At 49.5% G+C, this 25,633-nt stretch overlaps 1 protein-coding gene across 1 annotated transcript in view; it reads left to right on the top strand.

Moving 5' to 3' along the window:
• The window catches only part of WNT9A (Wnt family member 9A), a 67,004-nt gene that overhangs the window by 27,730 nt on the left and 13,641 nt on the right, over window positions 1–25,633 (top strand). Inside the window, exons 2-3 of the mRNA XM_036378787.2 lie at window positions 15,592–15,851; window positions 22,161–22,423. Coding sequence (XP_036234680.1) covers window positions 15,592–15,851; window positions 22,161–22,423 — 523 coding nt within the window. The remainder of the gene's footprint in view (window positions 1–15,591; window positions 15,852–22,160; window positions 22,424–25,633) is intronic.

The raw sequence follows: 25,633 nt of genomic DNA, 5'->3' as shown, positions 1-25,633 counted from the left end.
TTTTCCTATCACTGTATTGAAAAAAAAAAAAGACTCTCCCTCTTTTTCCCATTTTTTATGGATGCTGTGCAGTCCACAGAATAAAACTGTGGCTCTCCCTGGCCTGGGGTATTTTGGCTAATGTGGCTCTTTGTTCAGACAGACTTTTTGTAGTATAAAAAAGCCCCAGGTATGTGCTGAACTCAGCAAGGATCCTGAGGGTGTTCACCTGAAGTGTTGGCCAGGGTAGCTCTGGCTGAGGTCCTTGCCAGTGTTCTGTAGTCAAGTCACATTGGAAAGGGAGCTGGGGTCTGTTAAAAACATCAATATTGATCTGTTTGTCGCCTCTGATTAACCCCAGTCCCAGCCTCTGCTTCCCTTCCCCAGAGCTGGGCCTGGATGCAGCCCTTGGAGGAAGGTGGTGAAGGAACATCAGGAGGCTGGGGGCAGATGCTCACCCTGTTTGTTCTTTCCCTTTTCCTCTTGCTGGGACAGGTTGAGGTGTGGAGGAGCAGGGCTGGGGGGGCCCCAGGACAAGAGCAGTGCTCAGGGTGTGTGGAAGGCGGGGAAGGAAGGACCACACAGTGCCCCTGAGTCTGGAGCAGAGCTTGGTTCCTGGTGTTGGTAACAGAATGGAGCAACAAGAACATTCCCCTGCATTGATGGCTCGTCCTTACCTGAGTTTGAAACCTTGGCCAGGGCTGCTTTGTTTAGCTGAGGTTTGACCATTAAAGTCCCATTTGAAGCCTCAGGGCTGCAGGGCTCCTCCAGGAAGTGTCATTCACAAGACACCTTTGGGCATGGGATGAGTTTCCTGCAAGAGCCTTTGAGTGTCTTCCTGTTGGGTTTTGTAAGGAATCAACCTCTGTGCTCACAAGGGATTCCCACAACCTGTGCTGGGCCTCAGGATGAGGATGAACTTCCACCACCCCATCACCCCAAAGCCTCTGGTGCATCCTGCTCTGTGCAGTGCCCTGAATGTTTGTTTTTTCACCTGTTTAGTTTTGAAACCTGCCACGAGGATAATGTGACATTAGAGTGGAAAAGCTATCGGGGCTGTGCAGGGGAGGAATTGCAGACCCGTAAACTGCTCCCAAAATAGCTGAGATGATGTGTCAAACCGCCCAACCATCCCAATCCTCCATGAGCTGACCTCCCAGGGATATCTAATAGGGGCTGGTAACGTTGGGAGGGGAGGGGGAGCTGACACCCCTCCTCCCTGAATCCACATGCTTGTTTCTAGAAGTTGTCATTTATCCAGAAGTTGACCAAGAGCCAGTCCCTGCTTCCAGCTGGGACCTCCAGGTCCTGGATGTAAAGCTAGGGCTGGGGAAGGAGGAAGAAGCTCATTCTCCAGTTGTTTTTCTGTCCAAATGAACTCGACGAGCTCTTTGCACTCAAAGGTTTAATTTCATTTATGTAGTCTGGCGAGTAACCTTGATTTTCTCTTTAGCTGCTGTGCTGCTGGAGCGTGTGTGTGCACAGGGAAGCTGCTGCCTTGGCTCCAAGGAGTTTCTTGCCTGGCTGCCAGGCTCTGTGGTCTGGGCAAGGGCAGCTCTGTGGCTGCAGCATCGGCTGGGAACAGACCAGGCAGTGTTGGGGATGGATGGCACCATTTATCCCCCAGATGGGACAAGGCAGGGACAGCCCCAGCCAGACCCTGCTGCTGCAGAGCTGGGCAGCCTTCACCCCCTGTCGTAGACATCTTTTACGGAAAATCCTTTTTTTAGGATTTTTCCTCCTGAGAAGCTGAGAGGCCTCAGGAACAAAATGTAAACAATGATTATCTGCTGCTGTGGAATGCAACAGGTGGATCTGTGATTGGCCCATGTTGGATGTTTCTAATTAACGGCCAATCACAGCACAGCTGGCTCAGACAGAGAGAGCCCAAGCCACAAACCTTTGTTATCATTCCTTCTTATTCTATTCTTAGCTAAGCCTTCTGATGAAATCCTTTCTTCTGTTCTTTTAGTATAGTTTTAATGTAATATATATCATAAAATAATAAATCAGCCTTCTGAAACATGGAGTCAGATCCTCGTCTCTTCCCTCATCCTAAAACCCCTGTGAACACGGTCACAACCCCCCAAAGTGGACAGAAGGGCTGGCTGAGGTGTGAGGGAGACAAGCAGGAATTCAGTGGGAAGTCAGATGCATTCCCTGGCAGGGGGAGACTGACACTGACACATGGCTGTGGGAGCTGTGCCCACAGCCCAGCGTGCCCGGGGCTGCCGTGGGTGGGAGCCCTGCTGGGATTGATCCCAGCCCCATCCAGCCTGGCCTTGGACACTTCCAGGGATGGGGCAGCCACAGCTTCTCTGGACAACCTGGTTTTCACCAGCCAAGAATTTTTTGCAGCACCTCATCTAAATATCTTTATTTAAAACCATTCCCCCCCTTTGTCCTGTTCCTGTTGGAGCCCTGGCTGCTGAGAATTTCAGATTTCTGTGCTGCCAGACACTGACCCCCAAGAGAACACTGCACTGACCTGAGGCCCTGGAGAAGCTTCCAAAATGGAATGACAGAACTGGGATTGTGGGTGTGGAGTTTGGATAGAAGTGTGTGATATCACAAGGGTGGGAAACTTAGAGTTTAAGAATATAGTAACGGATATAAAGCAAGATGGAAGTTTTGGGGCGGAGGCTGATCCTTCTTCCCCTTCTTCTTCCCCTTCTCCTTCTCCTCCATGGGTTTGGGTGGTTTTGTGTAATTGGATAAAAAGTCCCCATTGCGGCATGGGTGGTTGGTTATTGGGTTAAAAGTGAAAATAATTTCGGTGTCATTTCTGAATTGGACAGTTGATCCTTCAAAGGCCTTGCAGAGAGCGAGATGGGGCTCCATTTTCAGTTTGTTGGAGTGAAGTGCTGCAGAACTCAGGGTTTGTGAGACTGTGACAGAGATAAGAACTGATAAACATCTGTGTCTCAACAAGAAATTCCATCTCACACATTTAATCCTGACCCTGGCAAAAAAGAATGAGATTTGACTTATTCCTTTATTATTATCTGCAAAAAGTCTCTCTCTCTCTCTCTCTCTTTATCAGACTCCTTTAAGCCCTGGAAGGCCCCAGTTGGTAAAATATCAGTGTGCTGTGTGCTTGACACCTCTGGGGCCGTTCCTGCTGCCATCCAAAGGGTTCCAGAGTGCAGATGGGTTCAGTGTTAAATGTCCAAATGCTGTGACTGCAGCAAGAAGCATCTTGCAGGTGGTTGGGAACACAACAGCTGCCATTTGGGGTCAAATCAAAGGTTTCTCCAACCGCTCATGGATCTCTGGGGGTTCCAAGGAGAGCTGGGAGCAGTGATGTGGCTCCTGACGTGTCCTGCTGGCTGCCTGTGGTTTAAAGGCTTCCTGAGCCCTCGTGTTTCATCACCCAGCTGCCTGAACCTCCCTTTCCTGAGTTTGTTTAATCCATTTTGGAGTCTGTTCATCATTCTGGGCTCCACAACATCCGGTGGCAGCGAGCCTTGACGTTTAATGATGTGCACTTTGGAAAAACGGCTCCCTTCTCAATGGCTGCCATTTATTATTATTATTATTATTTCATTATTTTTTAATGCTGTGCCTGGTCTGAGTCAAAAGGTCTGATCCCTGCACTGGCCTGAGCAGAGCTCTCCCTGTGGAGCTTCCAGCCCTGGCTGGATCTGCAGGATTTGGTTCTTCTTCTCTTCCTTCTCCTCCTTCTCCTCCTTCTTTCTTCTCCTTCTTTCCCTTCTCCTCCATGGGTTTGTGTGGTTTTGTGTAATTGGATAAAACGTCCCCATTGCAGGGCATGGGTGGTTGGTCATTGGGTTAAAAGTAAAAATAATTGAGGTGTCATTTCTTGATTGGACAGTTGATCCTTCAAAGAAGGATGGGCAGGAGGTGTTTTGAGAGCTGGAATTACCCTTTTGAAGGAATGTCCTTACCCCCTGTGTGGTGCTTTCTGATTCCTTCTTGGTAAAATAAATAAATAGAAAGCAGCATCAGTGCAAGAAGCACAGGGAACAAACATTTTGGGGCTTTTGGGCCTCTTTGTTTAGATTTCAAATGCCCAATATAATTTATTCTGTGCAACTCTTCCCAGATGAGGGAAGCTGGTGAGAAAGATCATGAACTTGGATTTTCTTTGCTTGGAACAGAAAATCAAATCTGTTTCTGAAGCATTTTGGCTTCTAGGAATTTGGGATTTGTGGTAGGAGCAGATAGGTTTCCATGGGGCTCAAGACCACTGAGCCCCTGGGCCACCTCCTTTGGTCTCCTGTCTTTAAAATCTTGTATAAAATCTTTTGCTGTGTTCTGTCATGTGATCCATGACATTTGTTGTCCTTTCCTGGTCCTGAATCCCACCAAAAACTGCTGAAAAGCAAGGCAGGGTGATGATTCTTATCTTCTATAACTGGCACCTAGAAATGTCCTTTGTCTTCTATGTCATTTTCAGCCCAATTTTAGATTAAAAATCATGAAATATCTTGAGTTGGAAGGGACCTGCAAGGATTGAGTCCAACTCCTGGCCCTGCACAGGACACCTCAACAATCTCAGCCTGTGCTTGAGAGCGTGAATTTCTCTAACCCTGTGTCAGGGATGGAGCTGAGATCCTGGGATGAGAGGATATTCAGTAGTGTTAAAAAAACCCCAAAACCCACAAAATATTCCCCCCTCCCCCCAAAAAACCCCACAACATTTTAAAAATCTGTCCCTTTTTGGGCTTTTGACTTTTTTTTTTCCTCCCCTCTAGACCGCGTGGAGTTAATGGGTTAAAACAAACCTTTTATTTTCTTCTCTGGGTTAATTCTTCATCTTCCATTGAACTTTTCCTGCTTCCCTGCATCAAACTCCCAACTCCTCATTGCCTATGCTGCAGGACGCTCCGGGCCAAAAGAAATGATGTTAGGCTAAAAAATTAAAATAAATAAAATAAAAAAAATCAAATAAATAAATTAAAATAAATTAAATACAAATGATCAGTGGCTGGCCAAGGAGCAGGGGTTTGGACTGGGGGTTCAGGAGCTGTCCAGCCAAGGAGGGGATGGTGTGGGGGGATAATTCCTGGCACAGGCTGCCAGGGGCAGAGCTAATGCCTCTTAACTCAGCACTGAAAGCCCCTGTTGCCGCCTGGCCCGTGCATTCCACTGGCACCGTTGGGTTGAAAATCCTTTGTAAATCTCCCTGATTGCTGTTTCATTCTTGAGAGGATGAAGGGGAGAGGAAACAACCTTTCCCTCCCCACCCTCTTTCTCTGTTTCTGCTTGTTTGTGGACAGAATGGGTCCTTCCAGGGGAATTATGTCTTGGGGCTGAGGTTTTTACCTAAAATCAAATTGTCTTTTGCTCTGCTGGGCTGGAAACTTCCTGAGGAAGGTTTGGTGTAAGGAGAGGAGGGGGGAAAGAGGAGAAATTCTTCAGCCTTGTGGTTCAGGTGCGCCACCAAAGAGCCGAAATTGATTCTTTCCTCTGCTGAGTTTGTTCCCCCTCACTGGGGAAGGGAAGGCAAATCCTCCCTTCAGTGAGTTTTAATTCATAACCTGTGCAGGCTTCCTGCTTTGCAGGAGAGGGGAATGCTGCAGCAGCTTGGAGGAGCTCCTTGTGGTTCTCCTGGTGGAGCTGTTCCTCATGGCACCTCCATCCTGTGAAGTCCTCTGCAGGAATGGGAGCATCTCCAGCCCTCCACAGCTGAGCTCTGTCACATCTCTACCCTGCTCATCCACTGAGAGGTTTTTTCCTTTATATGTCACATGCCAAACTTTTTGGTAATTTGTCCAGGGGAAGGTGAGGACCTGTTTTGGCAGGAAATTGGATGAAAGTTTATTTATACATGCAGCAACCGTCCTGTATCTGGGAGAAAACCATCCATGTTTTGTCCCATTCCCAGAGCAATCCCTTCTGAACTGATTTAAAAACCTGCTGGTGGTTGGAGTCCAGTGTTCTCCCCAGTGCAGGCCTGGAGAAATCTCCCAACTTCCATGTGAGCTTCATCTACATCTGAAATAGGAAACTCTGTGGTAGCACCCAAAAAGAACTTTGGGATCAGAGTGGTAGCTGAGTGCTGGAAGCCATCAGGAGAGCTGTGCTGGAGAGGGCCAAGCAGGAGGTTTGCACCATTGGTTTAGTTTGTCCAGAAGCAGCTGCTGTTTTCCCTTTTTGCTGGATGCTGGAATAACTCTGGGTACGACCTGAGGTTTTGGATCCTTCCATGTCCACGTGTCCATCCTGAGATGGCTCAGAGGAAGCCACTGCATGGATCTATCCAGGCATGGTTGAAGAGAGCTTGAATGATTGAAACCTACAAGAATCTGCATCTTTTTTCCCTAAAAAAAACCCCAAAAATCTGTTTGAGCAGATTCCACAAGGAGACTGGTGCTTCCTTCCCTGGTGAGTGGGATCTGCTGGGTTGGAAGTTCCCCTGTGCTGTTGCTTTTATCCTCTTTCCTCCTCCTCCCCATTGCTCAGAAGCTGATCCAAGGACCTTAGAGGATTTCCCTCTATCCCCAAACCCCAGAAACCTCCATTAGAAAAACCCATCAAGCACATGCTCTCCTTTGGAGCAGGGCTGTGGGGTTTGGCTGCTTCCCACCTTGATGCTGTGAGCTTTGAAGGGCCTCTCACCCCAACTTGGTGGTTTTGGGAGTGTGTAATGTTGTAGTAAGTCCTGTGAGGAAGCCCTGAGGGAGCTGGGGGTGCTCAGCCTGGAGCAAAGGAGACTCAGGGCTGCCCCCATCACTCTCTGCAGCTCCTGAAAGGGGCCTGTGCTCAGCTGGCCCTGGGCTCTTTCTGCAGCAGCACTGACACAACCAGAGCACACAGCCTCAAGCTGCACCAGGGGAAATACAGGCTGGATAGCAGGGAAAAGATTTTCACAGAAAGAGTGATAAAGTTCTGGAATGGCTGCCTGTGGGAACCCAGGAAATTCCTCTGGCTGCCCTGCAGGACTCGAGCCCCTGCCCAGGGGGCTCAGAGACCCTGGCACAGAGCCCAAGACCCCTGTGCCTTTGATTGAGCCCTTGGAAAAAACAATTGCCAACCTTTATATGAAGAATTACAAGCCACGAAAGTTTAAGTAGAATGACAGTGAATTTATCACGGGGTGGAAAAATAGATTTTTTGGGGGTTTTTAGACTGGGGGTTCAGGGGGCAAGATGGAGGAATCTGGGCGTGTCCAGCCTTTCTCCTTCTCCTTCTTGGCCTCCATCTCTGCTGTGATGGTGGCACTTTTGGGTTGGTTTAGAGTAGAAGCTCAGTGTCTAACACAGGTGATAGGTATTGGGAAGTTACTGTAAATATTGCACACGTAGTTTTTAGTATAAAAAGATAACACAGCTCTGGGGGCAGGCAGAGTGCCTCTGTCTGTGCTGCTGAGCGGAGCTGGGCTGGACAGGAGAAAGAATTTTATAGATAAGGAACAATAAACAACCTTGAGACCAAGAAACGAAGAGCTCTGACTCCTTCAACTGCTGGTCTGGGAAAAGAGACTTTCCAACACATCTCAGGGTCACTGTGAGCAGCAAGAGACCCCGAGAGCTGCTCGGGGAGGTGGTGAAGTCCCCATCCCTGGGTGTGTTTAACAAAGCCTGGATGTGGCACTGGGGGCCAGGGTTCGGTTGAGCTGTTGGGGCTGGGCTGGACTCGATGACCTTGAAGGTCTCTTCCAACCTGGTCATCCTGTGCATTCTGTGTCTCCAGTAGCCTCTGTGTTGGGGCTGTGACTCCTGTAGAAGCTGCAACTGAGATTTGGGCAGTGCTGGCTAAGGAGGAAGTGACATTTGAGAGGTTGTCACCTAAAGAAAGCTCTGGCCACGCTGTTGAGAGGAAGATAAGGATCAAAACAGCCATTGGGGCGTAATTGTGATGGGAATTGCTGTGCTCTTTGCTGGAGTTTATAATTGCTTTATTTCATGGTCTCCCACAGCCAGGCCCCATTGTTTGGGGACAATGACAGGGAGAGGTGAGCCCAGGGCAGAGCTGGCTGGGCATGGACCTGAGGGAGGAGAACTGGCACGGCCATGAGGGCGGGTGGAACTTGCAAAGATGAGTTTTAGCAAAGCTGGGTTCGGTTCCTGGCTGGGGTTCAGCTCTGTCCTGTAAAGGCCTGTGTGGTTTGGATTCCCTCAGGCTGGGAGTAACACTTTTCCTCCTGTCACCTTCCTCGACCCTCGCAATGTCACAGCATCTTGTCAGGGGATCACTGGGAAAATTACACCGGGAAAGGGGTGAGGTGGAAGTGGGGAATTCTGACAGAACAGCCTTTGTGAACACTTGCTGAGATTTCATTTTGGAAGCCTGAGGTTTGGAGAATCCATAACCTTATTTTTATGTAATCTAAGGAGATCTGGGATATTTTAGAGTTCACGTGGGCACTTAAAACTGTAAACATTTAAAAGCCCAAACAATGCAGAATGTGATGGTTGAGCCTTCCATGTTCAGCTCTTCTTCCAAATATCAAATCTTCACTACTTACCTTGAAATTCAGATTCTTTTCTTGGACTTCTGGGTTTTTATACTTCAAATATTCAATAGCCTTTGTGGGAGGGTGAGTGTGATAAATCAATTTAGGAAAGATTCACAGAGTAGGAATGTGATGAAAGGAGAGAAAGAGAGCAACTGGAGGTTATTTGGTACAAAATAAAATAATATAGGCCTGGTATTCAGCATAACTCAGACTCCTTGAGCTATGCAATCATTAATTTAGGTGTTGTGGTGAAGACTCGTGGTCAAGCTGTCAATTTTCCAGAAGATTTTTTAATTATTAAAGGAAAAGTGGTGGAAGGAGAAGAAAAAGGGCTGAAAATGTGGCAATTCCACAGGAAAAAATTAGTGTGGAAAGTGGAATTAGAATTAATCCAGTCAAGGTACAGATGGACCAAAGAGAAATTTCCTAATCCAGAGGAAGTGGGGTAGGAATGCAGAATTTCAGCAGCCCTGTCATTCCAGGTGGGAGCAGCAGAGGAAACAGCTCCAGTGGCACTTGCAAAGGAAACTCTGGAGCACCTCAAAACTGAGGGTGCCCTCACAGGTCTGTGTAGGTGCCTTAAATCTGCCTCATCCTGCTCCAATCCCCAGCAGGAAAGTCCCCACTTCAACAAGGGAAAATCCAGGGGCACTGATGGAAGTGTGAGCTGATGAGGCCATAAAAACTCTTGACCCCTGAGATGAGCGGGAAGCAGGATCTGTCTTGAGTTGCCTCTTGGAAGGTCAATAATTCCATGATGTCACAGATAAAACTTGGCCTGTGTAGTAGAGCCAGGGCTCTGCTTGGGATCTCTCCCAAATCCTTGGGTGATTGAACTCCAGGGAAAAAAAAAAAAAAAGTAATTAGCAATCTTTGAGATGAAGTTCATGACCAAGGAAGTGACAGGAATAGAGTGTGTGCAAACCAGATGGGTCTTGCTTTTTACATCAATTAATGATAAATATGGAAAGTGGAACTAGAATTAATCCAGGCATTGTACAGATGGACCGAAGAGAAATTTCCTAACAGAGGAGGAAGTGGGATCGGAATGCAGAATTTCAGCAGCCCTGTCATTCCAGGTGGACACAGCAGAGGAAACAGCTCATCTTGGATCCCAGCTCCAGTGGCGCTTGATTTAATTATAAACCTTCTGATTTCCTGGCTTCAGACTGGTGGAACTGGAATGGGAATAGCACAATGGATGCTGCAATGGTTCCTCTCAGGCTGCTGGGGCAGCCAGGTCCTTCCTGATTTTTGGATCTTGCACTCAGAGCAGAAATTGGGGAAGATTAGGTCAAAACCCACAGAATATCCTGAGTTGGAAGGGATCCACAAGGTGCAAAATTCTGCAGCAGAAATTTAAAATCCTGAATTCTATGAACAGTCTCTTGACTCTGGAGGTTGATGTTGCTCTCAGAGTCAAATTCCAGAGGGGTAAATCTTCCTGGGTTGTGTGCAATGAGCTGTTTGCTCTCTCTCCAGGTTCCTGGTGGACACACACACAGAACCCTTTGGAATCTTGGAATCTAGCTTAAAACAGTTTGGCTTAGAACAGCTGGTTCTCAGCTTAGAACCAGCTAAGTTTGGCTTATATGGTCTTGGCTTTAAGACCATCCAGTTCCTACCTTTTTCCACTTAGAGGTGTCCACTCCGTATCCCACTCAGCCCCTTCTTGGAGCAAAATTACACAATCACAGGGTTCTGGCTGGCACTTTAATTGTAACAGCCATGGCTTGGGTGTGTAAAAAACAAAAAAAACATAGACACACACAACCCCTGAAAGATTTCCTTGGCAAGAACAGCTTGGCCTTTGTGAGGAGCTGAGAAAGCGTCCGACTGACACCGTTGCCTTACAGGACCTCGCTCAGCTGAGGTTGCATAAAAGGGCTTTATGGGATTAGAAGGGCTCCATGCAGCAGCGTGTCAGGTGGGGCAGCTCTCCCTGCCTCTGCCTGGGCTTTGTTATTGATGCCACGCTCTGCAAAGTGCCACCTCACCCCAGTCCCCAGGGCCTCTGGAATGTGCGTGCGGAGCCGAGGGCCCCCGAAGGGAAAACGTGTGTGTGGGTCTGTGTGTGTGGCTTCTGCTCTTCACCTGGCAGGGTTTCTGTGTGCTGGTCAGGGAAAACCCCTTTTCCCCCTCGATTTATCCTTGGCTTGTTCCAGGGGTGCTTCTGAGCAGCAATGCAGGCAGGATCTCTGTTCATTGTGTTACCCAGGTTGCTCTTCCAACAGCTGTGGGAGAGTTGTGGCACTGTGAAGAACCTTGAATCCCATTTCCTGCCATCTGCTGGTCCCTGGATCTTTATTTTGTCTGTGTTTAGGTGACTTTTGTCACCTAAACACCGTTGCTATCAGCCAGTTTTCTGGCCAGTTGATCTGTGAGAAACTGGACTTTGAAATATGCCAAAGCCAAGGTTCTGCTCTTCACCTGGCAGGGTTTCTACTTGCTGGTCAGGGAAAACCCCTTTTCCCCCTCAATTTACTCCTTGGCTTGTTCCAGGTGTGCTTCTGAGCCGAAATGCAGGCAGTGTTTGGCAGATTCATTGTGGTGTCACCCAGGTTGTTCTTCTGCCAGTTGTGGCTCTGTGAATCTCCATGAATCCCATTTCCTGCCATCTGCTGGTCTCTGGATCTTTATTTTGTCTGTGTTTAGGTGACTTTTGTTGGAGATACACACCATTGCTATCAGCCAGTTTTGGAAGGTTGATCTGTCGGAAAATGGACTTTGAAATATTACAAAGCCAAGCTTCTGCTCTTCATCTGGCAGGGTTTCTGTGTGCTGGTGAGGGAAAACCCCTTTTCCCCTTCAATTTATCCTTGGCTTGTTCCAGGGATGCTTCTGAGTAGTAACGGGTGGATCTCTGTAAATCGTGGTGTCACCCAGGTTGTTCTTCCAACAGCCGTGGGAGAGTTGTGGCACTGTGAAGAACCTTGAATCCCATTTCCTGCCATCTGCTGGTCCCTGGATCTTTATTTTTTGTGTATTTAAGTGACTTTTGTCACCTAAACACCATTGCTATCAGCCAGTTTTCTGGCCAGTTGATCTGTGAGAAACTGGACTTTGAAATATGCCAAAGCCAAGCTTCTGCTCTTCACCTGGCAGGGTTTCTACATGCTGGTCAGGGAAAACCCCTTTTCCCCCTCAATTTACTCCTTGGCTTGTTCCAGGTGTGCTTCTCAGCAGCAATGCAGGCAGTGATGGGATCTCTGTTCATTGTGGTGTCACCCAGGTTGTTCTTCTGCCAATTGTGGCACTGTGAAGAATCTTGAATCCCATTTCCTGCCATCTGCTGGTCCCTGGATCTTTATTTTGTCTGTGTTTAGGTGACTTTTGTTGGAGATACACACCATCACTATCAGCCAGTTTAGGCAGGCTGATCTGTGGGAAAGTGTAATTTGAAGTATCCCAAAGCCAAGCAGCTGAGGGGGAAAGGTGGGAAGAGGGTGGGAATCACCAATTGCTCTGCAGAATTCTTGGCTGCAGCATCAATTCACATCTCCCTCCTCACTCCAAGAGAATCTGCTACAGCATCCTTGGAGCTTTTTCCCAGACCATTTAGGTGAACAATCCCTGCTCAGCTGGAAAGAAAAAAATGGGGAGAGGGAGCTTAGGAAATGTTTGGATGCCTCCCTCCCTCTCCTTTGCCAGCTGAGGGATTCTGGTGCCAGCCATCAAAGTTAGCAGGAGTGAATCTTTAGAGTACCAGGAAAGCCAGGAATGAACGTCCTGGAGATCTTGTTACAGATCTTTGCTGCAGTGAAGCTCAGGCTGAGGCACCTCTCTCCTGAATGAGCCTCCTGGGAGCTTTGGCTGAGTTTTGGGAGGCACCAGGGCTGGGTGATGTCCTCCTCTCCTTGGGGAGGAGCTGGGACAGGCCAGGAGTGAAAGGGTTAAAATATGCTTCAAACAGACCTTGCTGTTTGGCCTTTCAGATTTTTCAACAACAACAACAACAACAACAACAACAACAATAATAATATTAATAATAAATATTATTATACATTAAATATTATATACTATATATTATACATTATTATATTATTATAATAATATAATAATAAATATAATATAAAATGATATAAATATATATTATCTAATAATATAATAATAGATTTTTTATTATTATTATTATTATTATTATTATTATTATTATTATTATTATTATTATTATTATTATTATTATTATTATTATTATTTTGGGGGGAGCAAAACTTGAGGGAAGATATTTTTCCATGTTTCCCACCAATCCCTCTGTGCTTTTATCACTGCAGGGTTTTTCTGGAGATATCAACACCTTTGAGTGTAACTGAAGGAGAACATTTTCCTGCCCACCTTTGTCTTAAAAGTCCCACCTCAGCCATTTTTGCTCCCTCCCTGAGATATATCTGATATTAAATCACCTCATCAATGCCTCAGTAATGACTGGATCTGTACTGGATGTGCCTGGCTGGGACTCAGGGCAGGATTTTGTGCCTATTGTGCACCAAGGTTTGGGAGTTAAAGCATCCTGAGCCCCTGTGCTGCTGGGAGGACGCATCCCATTAATTAGAGAGAAATACTCATTAAACCAGCAAATCACTGCTCCTGTCTTGGGTTTTTAGTGGTTGAAATGGCTTTTGAGGTATTAAAGAGTCTTTTTTTCTAGCCCTGCATCTGAAGAAGATGAGATGCTTTGGTTTTTAAGGTTGTTTATTTATTTTTTTATCTATTACATTTTTTTCTGACTCGCTGAGGTTTGGTAGGTCTGTTTGTGGCACACTGACTGTCTTTGGGGTGGTGTTAGTTTTTTATACTAAGAACTATGTGTACTTTATTTGCAATAATTTAAAAATACTTATCACTTATGTTAGACAGTCTGTCTCTAATTTAGAAGTGTCACTATTAGAGCAGAAGATGGAGGACAAGAATAATAAGAAGAAGGACAGGACACACTTAGATCTCTCTATCTTGCTTTTTGAACTTTTATTCTAAATCTTTAAAATCCTACTTTTTTCACATTGTGACAAATTAACTGTCATTCTGCTTAAACTCTTGTGGCTTGTACATCTTCACACAAAGCTGGCAATTTTCTCTGTGGGCTAAAATCTCTTTTTAACCTCTTTGCCAGGGTCTTGAGCCTTCCAGGGCAGTCAGAGGAATGCTCTGGGTTCCCACACTCCTGCAGGACAGGTGGGGCTTTAAGGGGTTTCCAGCATTTCAGCAAATTGGGTGAAGGAGCTCCTTTCTCATTCCCATCACCCCGTTTTTCCCAGTGCCATTAATTAGAGAGAAATACTCATTAAAACCAGCCAATCACTGCTCTTGCAGGACGGGTGGGGCTTTAAGGGGTTTCCAGCATCTCAGCAAAGAGGGGTGAGGGAGCTCCCCTCCCATTGCCATCACCCCATTTTTCCCAGTGCTCCTGCAGCCCTGGAGATGTCCCCAACCTTCCCCAGTGCAGGACTGCAACATTCCAGCGTGTTCCCAGCTCTGGATTCCCAGGTTTTCCCAGCCATCTTTTCCTTTCTGGCTGTGGAATGTGTCTGCAGGTGCTGTGTGAGCCCTGGTGGTGCTTCCCATGGACTGTGGGACTGGCACCTGGCCGGAGCAGGGCACAGCCAGCACTGTGGGGCACAGCAGCCTGGCCAGCAGAGCTCTCCTGAGCCCAGCAGATGTTCCTGCAGCCTCCCTGCTCCTGGGGACCATGCCAGCCTGGTCCTTTGCCAGCAGCTGTCACTTGACACCAGGAACAGTCCCCTGGCATCTTTTGTTGCCCACTGTAGAGTCAAAAACCTTGTGCTGGTGGAGGGAGGGGACGAGGCAAAGGGACATGAATTTCTTGGGGTTATGGGATTTTTTTTTTTTTAGGTTTTGAGTTTGTTCTGTCCTGTAAAAGCTTTTGGCAGCATCTCCTGGGAAGTGTGTCCTGCTCTCCAGCCTCGGGCTGTGGCTCGCTGGGTTTTGTGTCAGGATCTCCTCTGCTGAGGGCAGGGTGGCTTTCCGGGCCTTCTCAGGGTGTCTCTTGGGCTCTGATGGGACAAATCATGCCCTGTCCCTTCCCCAGCTGGGTTCTGGCTCTGCTTGGTGTGCTAAAATGATTTTTTCTTTATGCCCAGGACAGTGACAGTGGTGCTCGTGTGTTTTTGCCAGTTCCCCAAGTTCATGCAGTGAGGCACCTGAAATTATTTCTTTCCACTTTCAGTTTTAAACACAGTCCTGTGGTGGAGGTGGCCAAGGGTTTATGCCCAAACAAGCTCTGTGAGATCTGCTAGGGAGCATAAATCCAAATATTTCCTCTTAGCTTTTTCCTGCTGCCACCTTGCACACACACTGCGAGGAGCCTCACTGTAAATCAAATCCACAGGGAGGCTCAGCCAGGAGATCCTGATCCTGCCAGTGACCCCATTCCTATCACTGCATTTCATGGAATCCCAGAATGGTTTGGGTTGGAAGGACCTTAAAGACCATCTAGATCCAAGCCCCTGCCCTGGCTGGGGATGCACTCACTAGATCAGCGTCCAGCCTGGCCTTGGACACTCCAGGGATGGTGCAACCACAACCTCTCTAAGCAACCTGGGGCCTCTAAGCCAGGGCCTCACCACCTTCATGGGGGAGAATTTCTGAGCTGGGGGTGCTCAGCCTGGAGCAAAGGAGACTCAGGGCTGCCCCCATCACTCTCTGCAGCTCCTGAAAGGGGCCTGTGCTCAGCTGGCCCTGGGCTCTTTCTCCAGCAGCACTGACACAACCAGAGCACACAGCCTCAAGGGAAATACAGGTTGGATAGCAGGGAAAAGTTTTTCACAGAAAGAGTGATAAAGTTCTGGAATGGCTGCCCAGGGAGGTGGTGGAGTCCCCATGCCTGGGTGTGTTTAACAAAGCCTGGATGTGGCACTGCGGGCCAGGGTTCGGTTGAGCTGTTGGGGCTGGGCTGGACTCGATGGTCTTGAAGGTCTCTCCCAACCTTGTGTGATTCTGTGATTCTGTGGAAGGAAGGGTCTTTAATGGCAGGGCAGAAGCACTGGCCAGAGCACACAGGTCTCCTCCCCGTGCCCAGCCAAGGCTGCAGCAGGAGTGTCCCCAGCCCAAAAGGTCTCTCTAAACCATCTCTGCTTTGCTGTCTCTGCCAGCCTTGTGATTCTGTGAACCCTTGCAGTAATTTTTTGTTTCCCCTGCCCTCACCATGGTGTCCCTGTGTTTCTCTGCAGGCTGACGGGGAACGAACCCCTGACCATCCTCCCTCTGACCTCAGAAATGGAGGAGGCGGCCGTCAAGGCCCACTACAAGGTGTGTGACCGCCTGAAGCTGGAGAAGAAGCAGCGCCGGATGTGCCGGCGCGACCCCGGCGTGGCCGAGACGCTGATGGAGGCCATCAGCATGAGCGCGCTGGAGTGCCAGTACCAGTTCCGCTTCGAGCGCTGGAACTGCACCCTGGAGGGCCGCTACCGCGCCAGCCTGCTCAAGAGAGGTGGGGCTGGGGGCGTCTGGGGGGTCCTCAGGGGAGGGGAGTATGGGGGATTGGGGGGGTCCTCAAGGGAGGGGAGTCTGGGGCCACCTCAAGAGAAATGAGTCTGAGGGGGCCTCCTCAAGGGAGGTCTGGAGGGGAGGCTTCTTCAAGAGAGGTGTGTTTGGGGCCTCCTCAAGGGAGGGGAGTCTGGGGGTCTGGGGGCTCCTAAAGAGAAATGAATCTTGGGGCTCCTCAAGGGAGGGGAGTCTGGGGGCTCCTCAAGGCAGATGAGTCTGGGGGGCTTCAGGGGGCTCCTAAAGAGAAATGAGTCTGGGGGCTCCTCAAGGGAGGTGAGTCTGGGGGGTCTGGGTGCTCATCAAGGGAGGTGAGTCTGGGGGCTCTTCAAGGGAGGTGAGTCTGTGGGGGTCTCAGGGGTCTCCTCATGAGAGGTGAGACTGGGGGCTCCTCAAGGGAGGGGAGTCTGGGGGGGTCTCTGGGGGCTCCTAAAGAGAAATGAGTCTGAGGGGTCTCCTCAAGAGAAGTGAGCCTGAGGGGTTCCTCAAGAGAGGGAGGTCTGGGGGGGCCTTCTCAAGAGAAATGATTCTGGGGGCTCCTCAAGAGAGGTGAGTCTGGGGGGCCTTCAGGGCCTCCTCAAGAGAAATGAGTCTTGGGGGGCTTCCTGAAGGGAGGTGAGTCTGGGGGGTTCTGGAAGAGAGGTAAGTCTGGAGGCCTCCTCAAGAAAGGTGAGTCTGGGGGACTCCTCATGGAGGTGAGTCTAGGGGGTGAGTCTGGGGGGTTCCTCAAGAGAAATGAGTCTGTGGGGTCTCCTCAAGGGAGGTGAGTCTGGGAGATGTGAAGGGTCTCCTCAAGGGAGGGGAGTCTGGGGGCTCCTCAAGGGAGGTGAGTCTGGGGAGTCTTGGGGGTCTTCTCAAGACAGATGAGTCTGGGGGGTCTCGGGGGTCTCTGCTCTCATCTCCTGCCCTGATGGCCAATCTGGGCCATCCTTTGCTGGTGGTTCTTCCCCTGAGGTCCACCAAGAGCTCTGCGCAAGGCCTGAGCTCATCCCTGGAAGTGCAGGGCAGGCAGAGAATGTGCTAATGGGGGTAATTTATGGGCTTGCCCTCTCTGCTTCCCACTGCCGGCCCTGGCTGCTCCCCTTGGAGGCTGGAGGTGTTTGTGCAGGTCTCTGCAGTTCCATTTTCTGCCCATTTCTGCTGGAAACTGAGCTGCTGCTGGAGGAGAGCATTGGGAAGCTCTCAGAGCTGTCCCCTCTTTCTTTATTATTTCTCCTGTTTATTTCTCCTATTTATTTCTCCTGTTTATCATTGCCAGTCTCTCAGGAAAGAAGTTGAGAACATGCCTTTTTTAAGGAAATAAGGCAAACCAGACTGTTCTGTGCTGTCCTGTTAGAGGGGACAAGGGAAGCCCTGTCATAGTACAGGGCAAAAGTGGCTGTGTGCTGTTACTGCCATGGATGTGAGCAGTGAGTAATTAATTCACCTCTTCCCAGCAGCTCAGGTGGAGATGGCCAGAAATTAGGATTATTGGAGGAGAAAGTGATATTTTTAGTTCTTTTCTTTGTACCACCACATATAATCCAGTTTCTTCCACCCTCGCAGTAAAATCCAGTTGTTATTTCCAGGCTGCAGCACCATTTTACAGACAGCATTCAAGGGCTCCAGGGCTTTGGTGACTTCCAGAAAACCCCACGCTCAGCAATGGGCCTGGACCTGGAAAAGCCAGGGTGTGAAAGGCTTTAAAGATAAGAGCAGAGGTTTGCAGGGCTAATTAGTGAGGAGGAGTAATTCAGAAGCACCGGGGCTTAACTAATGCACTGTCACTGACTGGTGGAAACAAGGAAAGTCCTTATGAAACCCAAGAAGTCCGGGCCAGAGCTGCAAGACATTTAAAAATATCCCTGCATGCCAGAGGAGTCCCTGGATTAGTGGTGCCTTGGGGAAGCCAAGCACTTTCTCATGCTGACACCTGGAGGCCACAGCTCGTTCCTTCAGACCTGCCTGTCCCCTAGGCAGGGCAGCCTGGAGTTAAAACCCCACAGAGACCCCCCCCCCCCCATCTCAGCCCTTGTCAGGGATCTGGGTGATAAATGAGAGCTCTGAGGGCTGCAGGGCTCTGCTGCTGTCTCATTCTGCCGTGGTTTATATCCCTGCAGCATCTCTGCCCTGCCCCGCTGCTGTAAATCCTTCAGGTGGTGTTCCTGAGCAGTAACACAGTGCTCTGTAAATCTTCCTCCTCCTCCTCCTCCTCCTCTGCGGGAGCTGCTGGTTCCTGGCTCAGCATTGCAGCAAGTGGTACCCCAGGGCAAAGGCTGGCATGTATCACCCACTAGGACACAGCTTTCCAAATCCATCACTGAGGGCTTGTTTCTCCTCCTCGTCCAGGGAGAAAGGAAAAAAAAAAGGGGAAAAAAAACCCCACTTTTTTCACTTAAAAGCAGAAACTTTTTTTACACTTTGGTCACCAGACCAGCCCTGGCTGCTGGTTTGCAGCTTGGGCTGATGCAGCCCCTGTTTCTTAAAATAACAGGGGATTGTTTAAGGGACTCGTTATCCTCTTTGGATACTCGTGCACAATTTTGGAAATGGCTGAAACTGGATAGCCAGGCCCGGCAGACTGTCAATGCACCGGGGCTTAGAATGCCTGCATTGATTTAAAGCTCATTATCTTGTTACAAAATATCTTGGTGCAATCAAATAGTGCGTGGTGGAGATGGCTTTAAAATCTGGCCAGAGCCAAATGTCACATGGAGCTCGTTGGGAGCTGTGAGATGATCCCCGTGCTGATGGGCACAGGGAATTTGGGAAGCTCTCAGTGCTGGAGAAGGGGAGGAGTGGAGACAAAGCTGGTGCAAGGGGAGAAGCTGGCAGATGAGCTGCTCCTGCTGGCTTTCTGTCAGGTCTGGAATGCGTCGTGGTCGCACGGCGCTGACTTTCTGCTGGGATTCCACAACTGCTCTGGATTCAGCAGGGTGGAGAGCTGGGCTGCCCAGTTCAGCAGTTCAGGCTGGTGGCTGGGAGCTGAGTGTGCAAGGACAGCTTGGATGGGGTTTGGAGCGACCGGGCATAGTGGGAGGTGTCCCTGCCCAGGACAGGATGGATCTCAGCATCCCTTCCAACCCAAACCACAGGCTCAGAGCTCCAGGGCAGGGTTTGCACACCCCATCCCAGTGAGGATTCTCTGTTTGGAGGGTTTGCACACCCCATCCCATTGAGGATTCTCTGTTTGGAGGGTTTGCACACCCCATACCAGTGAGGATTCTCTGTTTGGAGGGTTTGCACACCCCATCCCAGTGAGGATTCTCTGTTTGACACTGGTGCCTTTTCATTCTGTCTAGCTGTGGCAAGAATTCTCCAATCCAGGAGCACAGCTCTCTTTGGTAGTGGCATCCCTCTGGCAGGCATGTGGGCAGTCTGACCTGGGGTGTAACCTAGAAAAACCAAAGGATTTTAGTGAAAAAACACAGTTTACAAAGGATGAGAGATGCTTAGAAGGCTGATGGCTGGTTGTTAAGTGTGCAAGGCCAGATGGGATGGGCTTTGAGGCGACCTGGGATAGTGGGAGGTGTCCCTGCCCAGGACAGGATGGATCTCAGCATCCCTCCAACCCAAACCATGCCATGATTGCTGGCTCAGAGCTCCAGGTCAGGGTTTGCACACCCCGTCCCATTGAGGATTCTCTGTTTGGAGGATTTGCACACCCCATCCCAGTGAGGATTCTCTGGAGGGTTTGCACACCCCATCCCAGTGAGGATTCTCTGTTTGGAGGGTTTGCACACCCCATCCCAATGAGGATTCTCTGTTTGACACTGGTGCCTTTTCATTCTGTCTAGCTGTGGCAAGAATCCTCCAATCCAGGAGCACAGCTCTCTTTGGTAGTGGCATCCTATGGCAAGCATGTGGGCAGTCTGACCTGGGGTGTAACCTGGGAAAAACCAAAGGATTTTAGTGAAAAAACACAGTTTACAAAGGATGAGAGATGCTTAGAAGGCATTTTCTACCCAGAGGAGTCATCTGGGTACCCATGAGTTTTTGTTGTTGTGTGAATTGAGAATTCTCTCACCACCTCCAGTGGAGTATTTGCAGTGCTGCAGGTGTTTCTGGGCTGTCAGAATATTAAAATAACAAAATTTGTTATTTTAACTCTCACCACTCTTTGCGGTGTCCTCAGTGAGTGTAGAGCTGAATCTTCTTTATTTTAGTGTCGTTTCTAGTGAGGAAAAGGTTCCTGTTCTCCTTTTCCAGGTGAGCAGTAGAATGGTTGGTTAATTCCTACCACAGTCTGGGAGGAAGTGGAACCTCAGAACCCTTGGAAGGACCAACCCTCAGTCTCCTGGGGTGGATTTTCCTCAGTCTTCCTGCTCCTGGGAGTGTTTTGGGAAGGCAGACTCTGGGAATGGCCACATGAGTTTGCTTGGAGTGTCATGAACCTCCCAAGGAACAGTTCCAAAAATGACCTGGCAGTGTCTCTGCATGTCCTTGGTTGACACATCAGCTCACAGATATATCCACTACTGTCACCATCCACTTGTGTTATTTTTGAGTGGGGGATTTCTTGAGTCCCATCCAAAGCTGTTCTGGAATTGCATCTCAAATATGCAGTCGTTTACAGCTTCCATAGCTGGGGAATGGGCAGCTATAAATACTGCCATGTTTGCTTTTTATTTCTGGCTTTTATAATTTGGATTGAAACCGTGGCTCCCTCTGGGTGTCATTTGCCTGTTGGGAGTGTGGATGCTGTCACATCCCTGTATAGGTGAGTGTGGAGGTGTAAAGAAAGGCTGTGCATGGGAGGTTTGAGGGGTAAACTGGTTTTTTTTTGAGTGAGGTGCTGTGTTAGGTGACACAGCTCCTGCTTCCCAGCCCTCAGGTGTCATCTGTCAACAATTCTGCCAGTCTGGAGTAGGACCCAGTGATTCAGGAGGAGAGGGAAGAGCGAGGAGGACTGGAAGCCTCTGCTGGGTTCCTGCAGTTTGGTGTCCCCTTGGTAGCAGCAGTGGTACCTCCATGTCCTGTCCAACACTTCATGGAGTCAAAGCTTTGGCTTTGAGGGGACCTTAAAGCTCATCCAGTTCCACCCCTCTGCCATGGGGAGGGACACATTCCAGTAGACCAGGTTGCTCCAGGCCCTGCCCAGCCTGGTCTTGGATGCTTCCAAGGATGGGGCAACTCTTGCTTAACTCTTTCCATTTTCAGGCAGAGACTGTGAATGACACAGAGTGACAGCCACCGAGCTGGCCAGATTCCATGTGTGCTCCTGAATCCTTGTGCCACCTCTGTCCGTCATTCCTTGCCCTCCCCCGTGCCCTCTCCACCATCAGTGATGCAAGTAGAGCTTCCCATGCTGTGAGGGAGTCAGGAGGGCACAGCCCAGGCTTTTCCCAGAGGTGCCCAGCAGTGCCACAGGAGGAACAGGCAGGAATGGGTGCCCAGGGAATTCTACCTGAACTTGAGGAAGAACTTCTTTCCTGGGCAGTGACTGAGCACTGGTGTGGAGTCTCCCTCACTGGAGATATTCCAGAGCAGTCTGGATGTAATCCTGAGCCCTGTGCTGTGGGATGGCCCTGTTGGAGCAGGGAGGTGCCACCAGGTGCCCCACCATGGTCCCTTCTGTCACCGTCTGGGGGCTCTGTACAAATCACAAACAGGACGGGGCTGCTGTGGAACATGCCTTGAGCTGTTTTATTTTCCAGCATCAGTCTCATTCCATGGTTATGACAATGGGAAGATGCCACCAGCTCACATCCTAGGCAGCAGACTAAGAACTTTATGTTACAACTCACTTTTTAAGTTTTTTGACCAATCACACAAAGCAAAAGCACATTGACAGTAGTTCCATCCAACCCTTATAACCACAGGTACCTTTGGTTAAACAGTGCTTGCTTATTTCAAATACAATACCTGCTTGTGAGCCTTCAAACACAATGCACAGAGCTCTATTATTAAGCTTAGAACTTCCTAATATCTCGCTAGATAAACTTTTCTGCAGCTTAGAGAGTTATTCTAGACAAGCGTTAATACACAGACCATTGTTCTATTTGTCTTTGCTTTTCTACAGTTTAAATAATTTTTCTGCTGACCTATCTCATGGCTGCTGCTTAGCTCTAATCACAGTTCTACTGCCTCTGAGGCCTGCCTTTTGCAGCTTTCCCAAAACCCTCTGATTTTGTGAATTCCCACACCTTCCTACCTTACCACTCTCTTACTCCATGACGCAACTCACGCTCTTCTCCCGATAGGTTTTACCTCCACTTCCTGGGTGTTTTTCCTTTCTTTAAGCTGCAATTAGAGCCTGTCCCTGCTGTCCCTGCAGGTTTCAAGGAGACAGCCTTCCTGTACGCCATCTCCTCGGCGGGGCTGACCCACGCCATGGCCAAGGCGTGCAGCGCGGGGCGCATGGAGCGCTGCACCTGTGACGAGGCCCCCGACCTGGAGAACAGGGAGGCCTGGCAGTGGGGAGGCTGTGGGGACAACCTCAAGTACAGCAACAAGTTCGTCAAGGAGTTCCTGGGGAGGAAGCCCAACAAGGACCTGCGAGCCAGGGTGGACTTCCACAACAACCTGGTGGGCATGAAGGTGCGTTGAAGGCGCCGCGGGGTGGTGGTGGTGGTGGGGGAGGTCAGGCTGCTGTGGGGTTTTGGGGGGAATGATGCTGGTTTTGGGTGTGGAATAGGAGAGGTGGAGGTGAAATGGATGGAGTCGTGCTCCTTCTGGAGGGGAGAAAGCTGAGCTGTGGGATTATGCTCTGGTTTTTACTGTGCAAAACTGTCGGAGAGAGACCAGAGGGAAAGAAATGGGACTGGCCAGGTTTAGGAAGTATGAGGTGGAGACAAAGATTGCTGGCTTCCCACAGGAAGGAGAGGGTTTCACACCACAAAGGGATGGAAAGACAGGTTTCTCAGGCTTACATGAGGTAGAACATGGAGGAAAGGTTTTATGCTGCCACAACATGTCCTTGAGGGACGCTTCTCTTGCAGCAGTTCAGTAGAGCATGGAGAGTGTAGCATCTCCTTGGCCAGGTTTCTTTAAAACTGGCTGGAGAAACAGCTGGCAGGGAACCAGGGTGGAGGTATTAATTTCTGGCTGACCTCAGACCTAACGGTCCCTTCAGTTTTGCCTTCTGGCAGAAACCTTCTGTGTCACCTAGAGCACAGAAACCTCCTGTGTCACCTAGAGCGGGAGACGGTGCTTGGTTGTAGAGTCCCTTTTTTCTTTTCCCATCTTTATCCTCTCTTCCTGCTCTTTACACCTCCTCTGAGGCTGCCTAGGGGCCTCCCTGCAGGACTGCCAGAGTTCAGGAAGCATTTGGACAATGCTCTGGGGCACATGGTGTGATTTTTGAGTTTGTCCCATGCAGGGCCGGGATTTGGACTCGATGATCCCTGTGGGTCCCTTTCCAGCTCAGCATTTTCCGTGACAGATGTAAAGGACAAAGTGTCTGTGAGTGCTGGGTCATCCCAGCAAGGGGAAAAGGAAGAGGCTTTCCACCTTCTCCCATAAAATGCTTGGCTGTACCTAGCCTAGAGTTGCTCCAACACGAAAATCCCTCAGATTGGCCAGCACAGGTGCTTAGGATCAGTGTTTCATTGCACCAACCTCCAAGGGGGACATACTGCAAGGCCAGAAATAGCCCTCGAGCCTTGTTATTGTCTGTGTGATTGGATGCAGGCTTGGGGCTGGGATGGGGGACCTGGGTCTCCAGTTTCCCAGGCAAATGCAGCCCAGCCAGTTGTGCATTCTAGGAATGGCCACCCCAGCTCAGTTGTTGCTGTGTCTATGTATAAAATGTCATTCCTCGCAACGGAATTGGGGCATCGGGGAATGCCACCAGCCAGGGCTGGCCAGCAGAGAGTCTCCCCCTCTCCCCACTACCAGATGCTCCTAGACAGCGCTGAGATCAGGATTAGAAATATCCTGGATTTAGCTGGTGTCTGGTTTTGGCTGACAGCTTTCCTGCTCTGGATTAAAGGGCTCAGTGTCTCTGAACTCCTGTGGCAGCTCTTTGACGTGTCAAACAGGCTTTGCAGGGAACTTGTCTCAACCCTGGTGTTGGTTGCTCTGTCCCATCTTTTGCAGTTGAGTGTGTAGCAGATGGGATGGCAGTGGAGAAGGCGGCCCTTGGAGGCTGTGTTTCCATGCTGGATGTTTCTGTGAGATGTCCTGGCTCTCCTCTCATTCCAGAGTCACACAATACAGTCTCATCAAAACCTCCAAGGATGTGACTTTGGCTGCCACTGGCATGTCCTTGTAGCTCCAGGGGTATCCACCAACAGTGGCAGGGCTAAAAACCTCCCAGATGGGTTTGGCCCAACTCCCAGTGTTCCCAATCCCAGGAGCTGCAGTCAGGATGTCCATATGGCTGAGGCCACTCTTGGATTTAGGATTTGTGTCCTTAATTATCATCTGTTCTCTACACTGCACGACTCTGAGCTAAACAAACTCCAAGGATGAGCGGGAGAGGTTGAACATTCCCCTCCGTGTCCTGATCCTTGCGAGTTAGCTCCCAGGGGAAGATGCAGGACTCTCCAGCATCCTCTGCCTCCACTCCCCTTGGCACAGTGGGACTGTGGCCACTGGCAGTGGTTTCTCAGTGTGGTATCTGCAGCTGAACAGCTGAGTAACAGTTGTGACGGTTGTCCAGACACCCAGAGCTCTCCTGGCAACCCAAGTCACAGACCTCTGCTGCAGGTCAGTGATCCACTGCTCCTATTTTTGTCCACCCACAACGTCCCTGTTGAGTTGGGATTGCTGTGTGACAGCTTTCCTTTGCCTGTTTGCAGCAGCAGTTGAAATGATTTCTCTGTTTGTGCTGCTGGATATAATAATTCATCGGGCCATGGCATGGTTGAAAGCCAAGCCAAGCAGCCCAGCAGGCTCACAGCTCCACCATGGAGCCAGGCAGAGAGGGAGGGAATGTTGAGGAGGAAGCTTTCAGGAGGGCGGTGGTGGAAGATCAGGAGAGCACATCTGTATGGTTGGGATACGTGGCCCTAAACCCCTGGCACAATTCAGTGTCACTAAGATGATGATCAGAGATAAGGACCCAGGCTGGCTTTTTGACTACAGAGTCCAAACTTGCAGTGCTTGGTTCAGATTCCAGAATATTGAAACCAGTTTGACCCTCTTGATGTGGTGGATGGATTATCTTTGGCACTGCTTGCTCTCAGGTGTGGATTAATACCAGGTTTGATCTCTGTTCCTCCTCCTGTTCCCACTGCAAGTGCAGGGATGAGAGGATGGAGGCTGAGGGCAGCACTACTGCATTCCTTGCTGAGTTTGTGGATATTTTCCTTGTGGAAGGTAGTGAGTTAAAGATGATTCTCAGCACATTTTCTGTGCCTTCAAAGAAGCTGCCCACCAACCAACTCCTGCCATAAAGACTTTGCCACTATCAAGCAGGGTTTGCTCACCCAGTGACTGCAGCAGTCTGAAACCCCTTTGGACTCACCTAGCGTGGTTATTGGAACAATAACCAATCTAGATTTGATTTTGGGTGGATCAGAGGCAGTAGAGGGGTGCAGACAGCCTTGATTTGTGCCATTTTGGAGCTGAGCAGTTTGGAGCTGGGGTTCTTGCAGCGTGTGGATGTGTGTGTTCACTGAGGGAGTGGAGAAGTCTCTATGAGTGATACAGCACAAGCTTGGTGGTCTCTCACTGATTCTTTACGTGTCATTTCTCCCATCTAATTACTCTCCACCATGGCAAAACATACAAATAGTCCCTTGAGACCCAGCAAAAAAAAAAGGTCCTGTGCTGGACTGACTAATTTGGCAAGCAACCCTCTCC

This window comes from Molothrus ater, chromosome 1, assembly GCF_012460135.2.
Source record: "Molothrus ater isolate BHLD 08-10-18 breed brown headed cowbird chromosome 1, BPBGC_Mater_1.1, whole genome shotgun sequence".
Taxonomy (NCBI): domain Eukaryota; kingdom Metazoa; phylum Chordata; class Aves; order Passeriformes; family Icteridae; genus Molothrus; species Molothrus ater.
This window is presented reverse-complemented; position numbering and strand designations above follow the sequence as displayed.